Source organism: Alternaria arbusti (assembly GCF_024043155.1).
Source record: "Alternaria arbusti strain BMP 1465 chromosome Unknown scaffold_9, whole genome shotgun sequence".
In the NCBI taxonomy this organism is placed as follows: Eukaryota; Fungi; Ascomycota; class Dothideomycetes; order Pleosporales; family Pleosporaceae; genus Alternaria; species Alternaria arbusti.
In genome coordinates this window covers 522609-535798 of record NW_026249949.1, presented here as the reverse complement: position 1 = coordinate 535798, position 13190 = coordinate 522609, and the positions used below count along the sequence as shown (strand labels likewise).

Here is a 13190-nt window from a genome sequence, read left to right as displayed (position 1 = left end):
TCCTAGATGTCCTCCCAAACTGCCGCCTTCCCTGTGGATTCTCTTCGCGAGCTTCTGGTCTGCCTGCTCCGCCTTCCCCAGCCTCCTGCCTCCGCTTTGACCCCTTCGGCAGCCCACAAACCGCTTTTTCGCTGAAAATTTCAGCTCCAAGCTCCTCCGTGTCTCCTACACCACCATCCCCACCACCCCCGCAATGCACTGGCTATCCGGCCGGCTTCTGCCTCTTCTCCCAACGGTCTTCGACCACGCATGGCGCCTACAAGCTCGATGTCCTTGCCCTTCGTCGGAGCGAAACCCCTACCTTGAGACTACATTGGAGCCTCGAGTCGAGAACAGTATGAGGATAATGAGCTCGGGCGGCTACACAAACATGGCCGATGCTCGAGGACATTGCTCAGCTCCTCCTCCGGGAGACAGCTCATGCGATGCCGCGCTATCTCCCTTCAAATCGTCGGCGTCTGCTTCACAGGATTACAACGAGTCCTTCTCGGACAACCGACATAAAGCCACCTTCTCAAAGCCGGTTCATTGGTATGGGAAGGGGTGACTTGGTGCACGCCGCTTGTTGGCGCTGTCGAAAGAATGTCGAAGATCAATGCGTCCGTGTTACCCTCCTGCTCTCGGGCAGCGATGGGTAGCTGGACGGCCAATCTGAAAAAGTCGCCTAGACTGAGACTCTTGTCTTTGCAATACAGATACGGGTTGGACATTATGATGTAGATGAATGATACATGTTTGCTTTGTTGGTATGCTTTATTGATGCATGTAACTGGACTTTGTACTTGACATGTAGACAATGCGTGATGGATTGATGTTACTAATCCACTCCACATTGAGCAAAGTCTGCGCGCCAGGATGTCGCGTGGCCGATAAAACACTCGCATGCTCGACGGCACAAAGAAGGTTTCTGAGAAACGTCAACAACGCGAAAGGGCCGGTTCCCAACAAGACACGTCCGCTACGTTTCACAATATCATGCAAGACTATATAGCGCAGAAGTTGCAACAGTATGTCCCTTGCGAGGACCTTTCAATCCAAGAACATGGCATTTAGATCATAAATCATGACTGGCTCGCCGGCAATGCTCGTGCGAGGACGATTTGCAAACATGGTCCAACCGCGTCACACAACAGTTCGCACGGAGCGCAACGATGGCGATCACGTCGTCGATCCGGGGAGCGAGTATCCGCAGATCCAAACCTCCTCCACGTGCAAAACCAACGTCAAACCTCATGTCGTCAAGACAAACTTTACGTGTCGGCGACGGTCCAGAAGCCACAGCGCATGTCATAGCATGAGCTGTTACGTAGAAGACTGCAGTAGCCCCCTCGGAGAAAAGAATTAGGGTGACGGTGCGGTCATGCGAGCGAAGGCGCCTAGGGGCGTCAGCAGTGGCTGATAGCGCTGATGGACATCCCTGTGCCGACTTGCATCATCGCTGTTGTTGCGCAGCAACCAGGAGAACAGCCGCGTAACAACGTAGAATCATATATAGTATTCGAGCAATGCACGCGCGAACGACGGCCTTTATCGCAAACAAACACCACGCAGCAATTCCAATTCCATCTTCCGTCGAAGATCCGCACGTCGTGATCGGCGCTACCAACAAGGCAAGTACCGATAGTTCCGGAGGTGGAAGCGACGATTGGACCCTCATACGTCACTGCTGGTCGCCCAGGGTCCTATGACGCTGCCACAAAGACCCGCTTCCTCCCGCCAGCCGCCGACTGCTATAATTCTCCAGCCCCAGCCCAGCCCTTCTGCAGCAGATCGCCTTCATCTACAGCAGCCACCCGATTCATTTCATCTCCACCGCAAACCTAACGCTTTGCTAGAAACGACGAACTTGAGTTCCTTTGCATCTATACACCACCCAACCACCACATTTTCCATATACACATCAGCAAAATGGTGTCAAGACCTGTTTCCATGGGCCTTCGCGCCTGGCAGGTATGTCATGGCATTGACTCATTGAAGGACTTTATTAACATCGTATAGTTGATCTGCGCCATTCTCGTCACCGCATTCATGGGCAACAACATCGCCCGCGCGTGGAACGGAACGCACTCCATCATCAACTACTCACTCTTCGTCGGTGTATGGTGGTTGTTCACATTGCTATACTTCCTGCCCACATCCTTCATCGAGAAGTTCAGCATCCCCATTGTGGACATTGCCATGGATGGACTGAGCGTCCTCTTCGGTTTCTGCGCCGCCGTCGCGCTTCCCGCATACATCGGCGCACACAGCTGCTCGAACGCCGTAAGTTATCTGTGATCTCTCTGTTGAGCGCATAATCTAACATGTATTAGGGATACACCCGCTCCAACAAAGTCCTCAACAGCTCCGCAGACACCGAGCAGAACTGCCGTCAAGCCCAGGCCACCACCGCTTTCCTCTGGTTCGGATGGGCCGCTTTCGTCGCCACACTCGCCGTCAACATCATGAACGGACGCGGCAGCGGCGCCAACCTGCGCGGTGGTATCCGCCGTGGCGGTCCCTCCATGAGCCAGGTTTAGAACACCTATAAGTCTTATTCCGACGCTTCTTGGAATACCCGATCAGATGTCAGCGACGTCTGAGCCTGCTCGCATCAAATCGCGCAATGTCACCTGGAACATGTATGATATAAAGGTGGATAATACATCGTGCTTGAAGCCGATGCTGGTTGGATCAAGGCGGAGGTTTTTCTAGGATACCAGTACACGTGTACGACCGTTATGTGGCGTTTGCATTGATCTTTAGCGATTGTAATAATACTATAGTTAATGATATGGAATTACGATACCCAAGATCATCTCAATGGCCGACATTGTTTCTTTGGAAGAGTTTGTTCATCATGACGTCACATCTATGGACTTGGGCCGTCACGCCAACCTAGGAAAAAGCTGAACACCCTGGAGTCTACGTTGACGTTAGGTCATCTACTTTGCAAGCTTTTGTCTCAATGTAGTCTGCAGACCTGTTCGGTTTTTTTCTTGTATGAGGTGCCGTGATTTCTCGGGTGAGCAACTGGAAGACGTAAGTGCGCGGCGTCGCATCGTTCACTCAGTGGTCGTACTGAACGGCGAGCTGCGATTTTCTTTCCGGGCATGGGACTGGCAGTTTCTTAGCATTTCTTACCTATGATAGCGACATTTCCATCGGTGAGTTCAGCTGACATCGACCTAGTCAAATCGTTCGATCTGCATGTTTATACATGAGCACCAAACATGGATCAAGCCATTGTCTGGAGAAGTTTATACGCATGGCACAATTACGGCCAGGTCATCACTGCATGAGGTAGTCCCATGGGTGGGGTATCCTGCTATCTGCACCACTCAAAGCTCGTTGTTATATTGTGGTGGAAGTAGGCAAAAGATGCATTGACCCAAAACAGAGACGACTTAGTGATTGGTGAAGAAGTGGTAGATTTACTTGCATTATCGCGTTGTGGCGTTGGTGCAGCGCCTGTATCAAATCGTGGACGAATCAGAAAGCCTTCAAGTATACCCATAGCCGGTGAATGCGGGGTTCCATACGGGAGGTCTACGAGTTGTTATTTATCATGAGGCTTCCGGTCAGACGCAACCAGCCTTTACCCGCGTAGCCGATGTTATACCTCGACGGGAAAGCACCTCGTCGCGTCTTGCGAGACATGTTGCCGGCAGGCTCTCTATAAGGTCAAGCCCTGTGGTGCAAAAATGCCTCACGCAAGGCTTCGTTACTGCCCTACCATTAGCTAGCCTCGTGAGATCGCGCTTCGTTGTTACCATCGTAAACAACATTGGAAATCGATACCAGTGTAGGTCGTTTCATAATCAGCTAGAAGCCAAGCAACTAATGTTCCAACAGTCCCTGATATCCGACGCGAGAAACAACATACGGATCTCACATTTCGCCCGCAGCTCATAACAGCTAAACTCGATCGCCACGACAACTGCAGGCTCTTGTTACAAGGATGAGTAATGCCATACAGCCTCAGGTGGACCTGGTCAGTACGCTTGTCAACAGCAAAAATGCTCTCCTCGCTGTATGGAAAGCAACAAGCCACGACGATGTTCATTCTCAGGCTTTGCTCACCCTGGAACGCCTTGGAATGAAGATACAAGGGAATCTCTCCACCCGTCGGATCTCAGAAGGTTCTCAGGCACTGTCAAACGTCAATTCTAAGCAATTCGATTGGCTCAAAGTATCCATCGGCTTCCCAACGGGCGGAGTGGCAAACATCATGCGAACGTCTGTCTCCTGCATTGCAGCCTTCTTGCTCGTAGTCGCATGCAAGACGGTTTTTACAAACTCAGAGATCGCAGCGATACTCTTCGATATGATCGAAAAGTCACGGATCATTAGGGAGCTACCAATCTCAAAGGGACAAATCGAGGACCTGGTGGACTGTCTTGCCGGATACGGTGATGCGATACTCCCTGCAGATGTATACAATCGCGCAGTGTCTGAGATTTCAGGAAATTTGCGTAACATGGGCAAACAGACGACAGCTATCTTCTCACGCCCGTCCTTGGAGAACGTTGCAGAGATATTGTCCCGGGTCTTCGAAGCTCTCCAAGACGACGAAGTGAAGAGGATTTCACTAGAAGGCACAGAAACAGCGCCTTGGCTCGCCTCTGTATTTCTCTGGCTTTTCCCTGAAGATACGGAATGCGTTTCATTTGGAACGCTTCTCTTCGGCAATTCTTCCGCACGAATCTCCATTCAAATCACTGACGGGTACCGCTGGACAATACAAGAATGGCGTGCTGAAGGGAATGTATCGTCGGTATTGATCGGAAGTGATCATTTCGCTGGCATGCACCACTTGGAAAAACAGCACAGTTACATACAACTTGCAAGCGCGCGGAACAAGCTTATGTTTCAATATAGCCTAGCAGAAAACGACATCGACCAGATGGGGCAACTCGCGGCAGCTTTAATTCAAACTGCTTATGAAATCGGCACCTTAGGGTCTCGAAGAATGGGGTTTGTTGACTTGCGCACGCTCTGCTCAGAGAACTTCACAAAATCACACACTGGTATCATCAAAGAGTTTGGCTGGGTCGTTGACCGTTACTTTAAGGATGAGCAGAACCAGTTCTTCAACGCTATCCGTCGGAATATCGAGTCTTGTGCTACTCTGGACGACGCTCCTTTGGACAAATGGATCTTGAAATGCTTCTCTTCCGACTCAGGTCCTGCGGAAGTCGCCGAGCTCATCAGTAACAAATCGATTGTTACTCCCGCGATACATGTGGCGACAGAAGCTGTGTACTATAGCCTTTGTGATCGCCTGCCTTCGAACAAAGCTTTTCGTTTATGCACATACGCCCAAAGTTTCAAGAACAGAAAGGTGCTAGAGGATGTGCTATTTGCCCATCATAGATCGAGTCCGAAAACGTATCTAGAGATGAGCACGTTCCGAGCGGAGGCCTTGCAGGCACTACTTCCGGGAGTACCGGATGTCAATGAAGCTGATCTAGCAGTTGCCTTTGGTGGATATGTCGCTTATTCTTCCGTGATCGAAGGCGACGTTGGCTGTACCACTACATCCACTGCCATTTCTGTTGTTCCGGGCTCGCTTCGATATCACAAGGAGTTTGGCGGATTCGATCGATTAACAGAGAAGCCTTATAGTCTAGAGACAGCAGCTACTGCCTCTTTCCTCCACGAATCTGAGGTGAATAGAGTTAAAGTCTTCCACGGCGCTGATTACCAGGGCATCGAAGCCAGAGCGGACACTACAGGGGCTGTGGTTGAACACCTGTTGAGCGCCTTCAAGAAAAACTTGTATCTCCATACGCGCTTCAAACTCACAACTGCAGGCATGCCTTGGCATGTCAGCATTAATTGGAAGAGTTCGATCGAGGCATTCACCTTCGCGAGCTATGTCACCGAGCATGACCTCACGCCGGTAGCAGAGGAACAGCTAGCCCAAAAATTGAATCGTTCGGGAATTTTCGAGAAGATCGGCTGGGCAAACCCTGGTATCACTGTAGATAGGGGTGGTCTTGATCGTCATATCACGACTACCAGCTCAAACGATCTACTTCGGTTCTTCGAGGCTGGAAGATGGCTGGACGACCCCAATCATGGTGGACGCAAGATCTGGATCAGGGAAAAGGCGCCTCTAATCCAATGTATAAAGGAAGCAACGGCTGATGAGAGCGAGAATCGTGGTTGGGTAATCATTTGCTGAGAAACATAGAGCTGAGTTCACAATCAACGAGGAGGTAGTTTTGAGATCCACCACCTTTTCCCGATACCGTCTCTCCTACGTCCTTGCCCTTACTCCCCATCAACTCTCCCCGAATCGTTGTCTCCGCTCCCATCTTGACTTTCCCCCCATTCTTCCACGCCTGACTCTTCGGCCACACAACAGCCTTCGTGGGCGTAGCCTCCCCCTCTCCCCGAACTCTCTCAAACGTAGGCGAGGTCTGCATCGTCAAATAGCCTTTCCGGCTCAGAGTGGGAGTGATATCAACATCTGGCGGTGGCGTATCGTCTTCTTCCGAGGGTAGCTTCGTGGAGTAACGTGTCAAGGCGAAAACCAGGATATAGGTGGCGACGCAGAGGAGGATGACAGCGCGATACGCGTGTGATAGGCTGAGTAGTCTGGAGAGAAGTATCGCGAGGGCTAGGGTAGATGTAGTGCGTAGGAGGAATCTTTCGTGTGTTTGGAGTGCGGAGTCGATGGAGACGGAGGTGTTGTCGATGTCCATATCCGCTTTTCTAGGGAAGGTTGAGTAGGCGATTGTCTTCTTTGAACCTGTAGGCCTACAAGGGGCGATTGCCAACAATATCCCCCAGGACTTCGCCTGTACTGTTGCTGGCGTGTAGGTGCTTGTAGTGTCCCAGAAGTCCACTAAGATCAGGCGGAGGACAAGGGCCTAGAATGGTATAGTTGACAAGACAAATAAAACCCGTGCATTCACTGATGGAATAAGGTAGTAGTATCGGAGTACCAGGAGAGGCTAGAAGTCACTGGTACCTAGACATGACGGAGCTAACGAGTATGGTGATGTGCGAAGCGTCTGGTGCTTGAGTATACTGCAGTCTTCCAGGAATGTATACACTGCAGCTCGTGATGACGGGTATGCCTATGCTCGCTGGCCATTGGTATAGGAGGGCGACGCCTAGGATAACTTCGCTGGTAGCATGATGTTAGTGTGTAAACCAGATACTGTAACACGCAACGCACTTGTCCAGACCTCGAGCACACAGCATTGACAATCACAAAGTTAATAGCTCAAGCAACTTTGAAGTATATCCTTAGTAAATATGCACACTCGATAAAGTATATCGAAAGAGAGCGACGCCAAAACGCCGATGAACCACCCATGAGTTCAACCCCATCCCCCCATGAAGACGAGGGAAAACACTCTCATGCCCGCAACGCCAAATCACCGGGGTATAAAACAACCACCCACATGCACCCAACGACAAGACAAGCGAGCAAGCAATCTACTCGCTATCATCGTCGTCATCGAAGCTAGGTTCAGAAGCCTCATCCGACTCCGCCTCATCGTCGCTAACCACATACTTCGCCGGCTTAGCAGCAGCCCTGCGACCTGGTCTCGCAGCAGGGGCACGCTTGGCTGGCTTGGGAGTCGGCTCATCCTCGTCCTCGTCAGACAAGATGTCGTTGGCAATAGCGTCCGCATCTTCCATCTCCTCATCCTCGTCAGAGTCGATGGTGATCTGCTTCTTGGCCTTGGCTGCGGGCTTAGCAGCTTCCGCGTCTTTGCCGTGCTTCTTCGCGTAAGCCTTTGCGGCAGGGCTTTGAGCTGCAGGCTTTTTCGCAACGGCCTTGGGTTTGGGTGCGGGCTTAGCGGCTGCGGCTTTGGGCTTCGCGGCGGGTTTGGTAAGTCTGCTGGCGACGGGCTTCTTGACACCGAGATCGAAGTCGTCTTCGTCAGAGCTCATGATTGTGTCGTGGATGTTGCGAGGAGGAGGGCGTTGGGGTGAAGACTGGGGCATCAGACCTTCGTAGTTTGTGGTGTCGCCGTCGATCTCGATGGGCTCGATGGGACTGTTCTTCTTTACGGGTGCTGCTGGGCGCGCAGTGGTGGTGGCTTTGAACATGGGAACGCCGTTCGTACCGGATCCGATGGTCTTGACCATGCTGCTAACATCGCCGAGAAGGTCATCGTCATCATCGTCATCGGAGTCGCTGCCCATGGTGTACTTGGGGGCCTGCTTCTTTGCGCTGCGAGCAGTACGTGCAGCTGTGGTCTTGGACGGCTCCTTTGCAGCCTCCTGGGCGACTGCAGCGAATACGTCGGAATCTTCATCGTCCGAAAGCGGATCCTTCTTGATGGGTTTTGCAGCAGCTGGGCGACCCCGTTTGGTTGCAGCTGGCGCTGGTGCAGAGTCTGCGGAAGCTGATCTACCATCTTCTCCGCCTTCCGTCTGGGGCGTCTCCTCCTTTTTCTTGACAAGATGGGTGAGCAAGGTACCCTGCTTCTGCGGCGCGGTTGAGCCGAACGCGGTGCTGCTCTTGAGAGCTTCTGCTGCACTAGGCTTCTTGACTGGTTCTTGCTGGAGATAGCTAAGCAGCCCCTCCTTCTTCGGCTTTGCCTTCTTCTTAACCGGGCCAAAGTCGGATCCGGAGTCGTCCGAGTCGCTTCCATCTGCCTTTCTCTTCTTCTTTCCCTTGCCCTTGCCGCCGCCGATACCAAGTTTTGCGGAAGGTCGGCGAGTGATGGCAGCGATCTTCTTCTTGCGCTTGACTTCTTCGTCCAGCTGGACATTCCATTCATCCATGAAAGCTTCAAGGTCGACAGTCCAGATGTCCTTTGGTGATAGCTTGATGAGAGTGTCGATCTCATGTTGCTTCTCGCCGATCTGCTTCAGAAGCTTCTCGACACGTTCTTGGGTCAAAGACCAGATAGCCATCTAGAAAACGTTAGTTTTGGTATTGGGAAAAGGTTTTGTAGCACTTACACCTAGCAGATAGTCGTAATCGTTGGCGGACACTTCCGTCTCAGCATCTTCTGAGTCATCCTCCTGGACATCCTCGACCTCACCAGCAGCCTTAGCATCCTCGACCTTGGGGAAGGGAGTGAAGCCGAGCTTCTTGAGCTCTTGAACAAGCACAGTCTTCTTCTTCTTTGACACGATGAGCTTTCCGTCGATGATCATCTGGATAAACCTGGCCTGGTTCGTCATCTTCAGGTGCTCCTTCTCCATGACCTGAAGCTGATGCTGCTTTCGCTTCTCGTAGTATCGCAGACGGACGTGGTAGAACTCCTCGATGATATCGAGAACGCTTGCATACTTGTGGATGCGACCGTGGGCGTCGAAAGCGACCAAGTTGCTAGTAGACTGAGGCTTGAAGAGCTTGAACATCTCTTCCAGACCCTTGGCAAGAGCTGTTGCCATGTACTTGTCTTCCATCTTGATGATAAAGTGGACGCGGTCGGGCGTGTTGTAGTCGATGTAGTCCTTGATGTATGAAGGGCCTTTTTCAGCCTTAATGATCTCCTCAAGCTTCTCCTTGAAGTCTTGTGTCCAGTAACGAACTGGCAGCTCAGTGATCTCAACCTCGTTGTCGCCAGTTTGTCGGACAACTCCAGTGAATTGGTATCGATCAGGACCGAGCACTGTCGTTGTGCCATTAAAGCCCTTGTACCATGGAATCATTGGCAGCATGTCTTCCTTGGTAGCACCTGGCTGCATGCGACGCTTGATGTTGTCGATAATATCCATCGGGTTGAAGTTGGGAATTTCAGAGCTCCAACCAGTACCGATACCGCTCGAACCGTTGATAAGAATCGTGGGCAGGATCGGAACAAACATCTCAGGTTCGATCTTGTGGCCATCTGACTCACCATACTTCAACAGTGCGTCATCGTGGCCGTGGAAGATTCGTCGTGCAAATGGCGATAGGCGTGTGTAAATGTACCTGGCGCTGGCAGCATCGGCACCACCCTTGAGACGAGAACCAAAGTTACCACTGGGTTCCAGGTAGTTGATGTTGTTGGTACCGACAAAGTTCTGTGCAAGATTGACAATGGTTCCTTGCATGGAGGCTTCACCGTGAGCGTAATCGGTAGATCCAGACACGGAACCAGCGAGCTCAACGACCTTGACATCCTTCTTGATGTTTCGCCTGAAGCAGGTGTAGAGAACCTTGCGCTGACCGGGCTTCAGACCATCAATAACCGAGGGAATCGATCGCACGTTATCGGCCATGGAGAAGAGGATCAACTCCTTATTCACGAAGTCGTCGTACGAGATGTCGGGAGTGGTAAGATCAAGATGCTGACCGGGGACGAAGTCGCGCAACCAGTCCTTACGAGCATCCGCCTTCTTCTTAGAGAAAGCAAGCTCGATGAGCTTCTCTTCTTCTTCACGCATGACCTGGAAGCGCTTCATGTGGGTGTCAAGATCCTTGAAGTAGATTTGGGCATCGGGAATGTCGCTGGTACCCAATCCCTTGTAATACTTGTGATCCCATCCCTTCTCGTGCTGGTGCTGCTCCTTCCACTCCTCGTACTCAGGCATGGAGAAGAAGCTCTTCATACCGCGCGGGTTCTTGGGGTCGCCCTTCCAGACCTTGACAATGGGCGTGATGAACTCCAATAGGAAGCCGGGAATCTTGAGCAAACTCGGGAACTGGCACTGGAGGAAGTTGATGAGTAGACCCTTGATATGACTACCGTCGTGATCCTGATCTGTCATGATCATGAGGTGACCGTAGCGCAAGCTCTTCATGTCGGCGACCGTATATTCCTTTTTATGTTGAAGTCCCATAAACTTCTTGATGTTTTGGATTTCGGCGTTCTTCATGATCTGGTCGACGGTCGCGTCTCGGACGTTGAGGAGCTTACCACGAAGCGGGAAGACACCAAACAGATCCTGGTTGACTACGGCACGACCAGCCAAAGCAAGTACACTGGCTGATTCACCCTCAGTCAGAATGAGCGTGCAGAGATGTCCGTCCTTGGTTCCTGCCTTGTTGGCATCTGTGAGCTTTGCGTTGCTGATACGGTTGCGCTTGTTGCCGTCGGTCTTCTTCATCATCTGGTCGGCCTTTTGCTGCGCAAAGTGCATGATGTTCTGGATGACCTCCGTCTTGGCGATGGCGTTCAGGAACTTGTCACTGAGGACCGGCTTGCTGCCGAACTGGCTGGCCTTGGTCGTGAGCTGCTCCTTGGTCTGCGATGTGAAGGCCGGGTTCACGATGGAACAGTTGACGAACAGGAAGAGATGATTCTTGATCTGTGCAGGCTTCAGCTTGACAGCTGCCTTGTTCTTCTTGTTGACAATCGCCATGAGCTTGTCGATGATCTGATCGGCGATGTGGTTAACGTGGGTACCACCAGACGTAGTCGCAATCGAGTTGACGAAAGAGACCTGGTTGAAGGAACCATCAGACACGGCGAAACCAATGTCCCAGCGGTCAAGCTTGTCTGTGATGATGACGTCCTTCTCCTTGTCGTCCTCGCTCTTGCCCTGGTCGCGCGAAATCGACTTGGTATACATCTCCATGTACTTCGCGAATGACGAGATCTTGATGCGGTCGCCGTTCAGGTAGACCTTCATGCCCCGTAGCGTACCAGCCATGTCGTAGGTTCTGCGCTTGATGATGGCCTCAAAATCGTCGTCGATACCAGCCATTCCGAAGCGAGCATAGTCGGCCTTCCAGCTGACCTTGGTGTAGTCGTCGCCTTTGATGTCGGTAATCTTGGCCTTGCCCATCTTGCTCATATTCTCAGTCCATGTCTGCTTGTACTTCTTCTTTTGTTTCGAATCGACCGTCTCGACTGTGAATTCGGTACTGAAAACGTTACAAAGCTTGGCTCCGTAACCGTTGCGACCACCGGTGACTTTCTGCTGGTTGTCGTCGTAGTTGGAGGAGGTGAGGAGGTGACCAAAGATCATCTCTGGTACATATATGCCGTGTTCCTAGTTGGGTCAGTAGTGTTTTTGGCTGGGGTTTGAAGGCAACTAACTTTGTGAATCTCGATTGGGATTCCCTTGCCGTCGTTCTTGATGGAGATCTCGCCAGACTCGCGGTCAACCGTGACCCTGATCTCGCTCATGTTCTTGTCGTTCTGTTTGTTGTCGGCCGCGTTGACGAGAATCTCGTCGAAGATCTTGTAGAGACCGGGGACGTAGGAGACGTCGCGGAACTCCATCGACTCGCTCTCTGAGTTGTACACCCACATCTTGTCCGTCTGGCGCTCTACGGAGCCGATATATGTGTCCGGGCGCTTCATGATGTGCTCCAAATGCGTCAACTATACATGGGTTAGCCATTTCTTTGCTATCTAGATCTTGCGCACTCACCATCTGGTACTTGCTGCTGGCGCCGCCCTTCTTGGGGGCCGAGATTGGTACATCGTCGGCATCTCCGCCGAAGCTCTCGTTCGCGATGTCTGCAAGAGGCTTGCCGCTGGACTTCTTCGGGGCTGCTGCCTTCTTGGCTTTCGGTGGTGTGTCGTCTAGAAGTGACTCGTCGTCGTTGACAGGGTCCGCGTCCATGTCGATGTCCGAGTTCTCATCGTCTGAGACAGCCTTGGCCTTCTTCTTGGGGGCGGCCTTTGCCTTGGGCTTTGCAGCCGCGCCGGCGGGCCGTCCTCGAGGTTTCGCAGGACCTGCTGCTTTCTTGGTTGCTGCTGCCTTGGGCTTTGCAGCGGCCTTGGTGGCCTTTGCGGGCTTCGCGGGGGGCGCGAAGTCGGAGCTCGCGCCCTCGTCGAATACGGAGTCGTCCATTATGGAGTCGTCCGCCATGGCTGTGATGGTGTCCCGCAGGACGAAAGAGCGAAATTAAAGACGATAAACGCTCTTTCTCGTGAAGAGCAGGCGATAAGAGCGATAAGAAGCAGCGAGTGTAGACGAAAGGAAGGCGTGGTGGTGAGAAAGCAAAAAGTGGAGTCGTGTTTTGTTCAAGGAGGGTCTGTGTTTACGCGTTGGCGTTGCCAAAGCGAGACGCTGCAGGGGACACACGCTAGCTGTCACGCTAGTGCGGGGTTTCCATCACCCCCATTGGGTGAGGACCGCTGACAGTGAGCGCGTCAAACGTCTCAATCTGCGGGGAGTGGTGACTGAGGAACACAGTGGTGAGGTGACTGAAGACGAAGAAAAGAGAGAGTAGACGTGGAGGTGTCGCCTTGGCGTGCGGTAGTCGCCCAAGGCAAGCGCAACGACTAGTGAGAGACCAGACTGCAGCTTGCTGGGGTAAGTCCAAGATGCTGACTTGACTATATCTT

General features: G+C 52.2%; 2 protein-coding genes across 2 annotated transcripts; one reads left to right on the top strand and one right to left on the bottom strand.

Moving 5' to 3' along the window:
- Positions 1 to 1908: 1908 nt before the first annotated feature.
- Positions 1909 to 2519, top strand: J4E86_007099 (uncharacterized protein; the record flags this gene model as incomplete). The annotated part of the gene is made up of 3 exons (XM_051447621.1): positions 1909 to 1950; positions 1999 to 2262; positions 2313 to 2519. The coding sequence occupies 3 exons, from the start codon at positions 1909 to 1911 to the stop codon at positions 2517 to 2519; spliced, it is 513 nt and encodes a 170-aa protein (XP_051301219.1).
- Positions 2520 to 7434: 4915 nt separating this feature from the next.
- TOP2 (DNA topoisomerase 2) lies at positions 7435 to 12711 on the bottom strand (the record flags this gene model as incomplete). The annotated part of the gene is made up of 4 exons (XM_051447620.1): positions 7435 to 8868; positions 8917 to 11883; positions 11931 to 12218; positions 12268 to 12711. 4 exons carry the CDS (start codon positions 12709 to 12711, stop codon positions 7435 to 7437), a joined length of 5133 nt encoding a protein of 1710 aa, XP_051301218.1.
- Between the last annotated feature and the right edge of the window lie 479 nt (positions 12712 to 13190).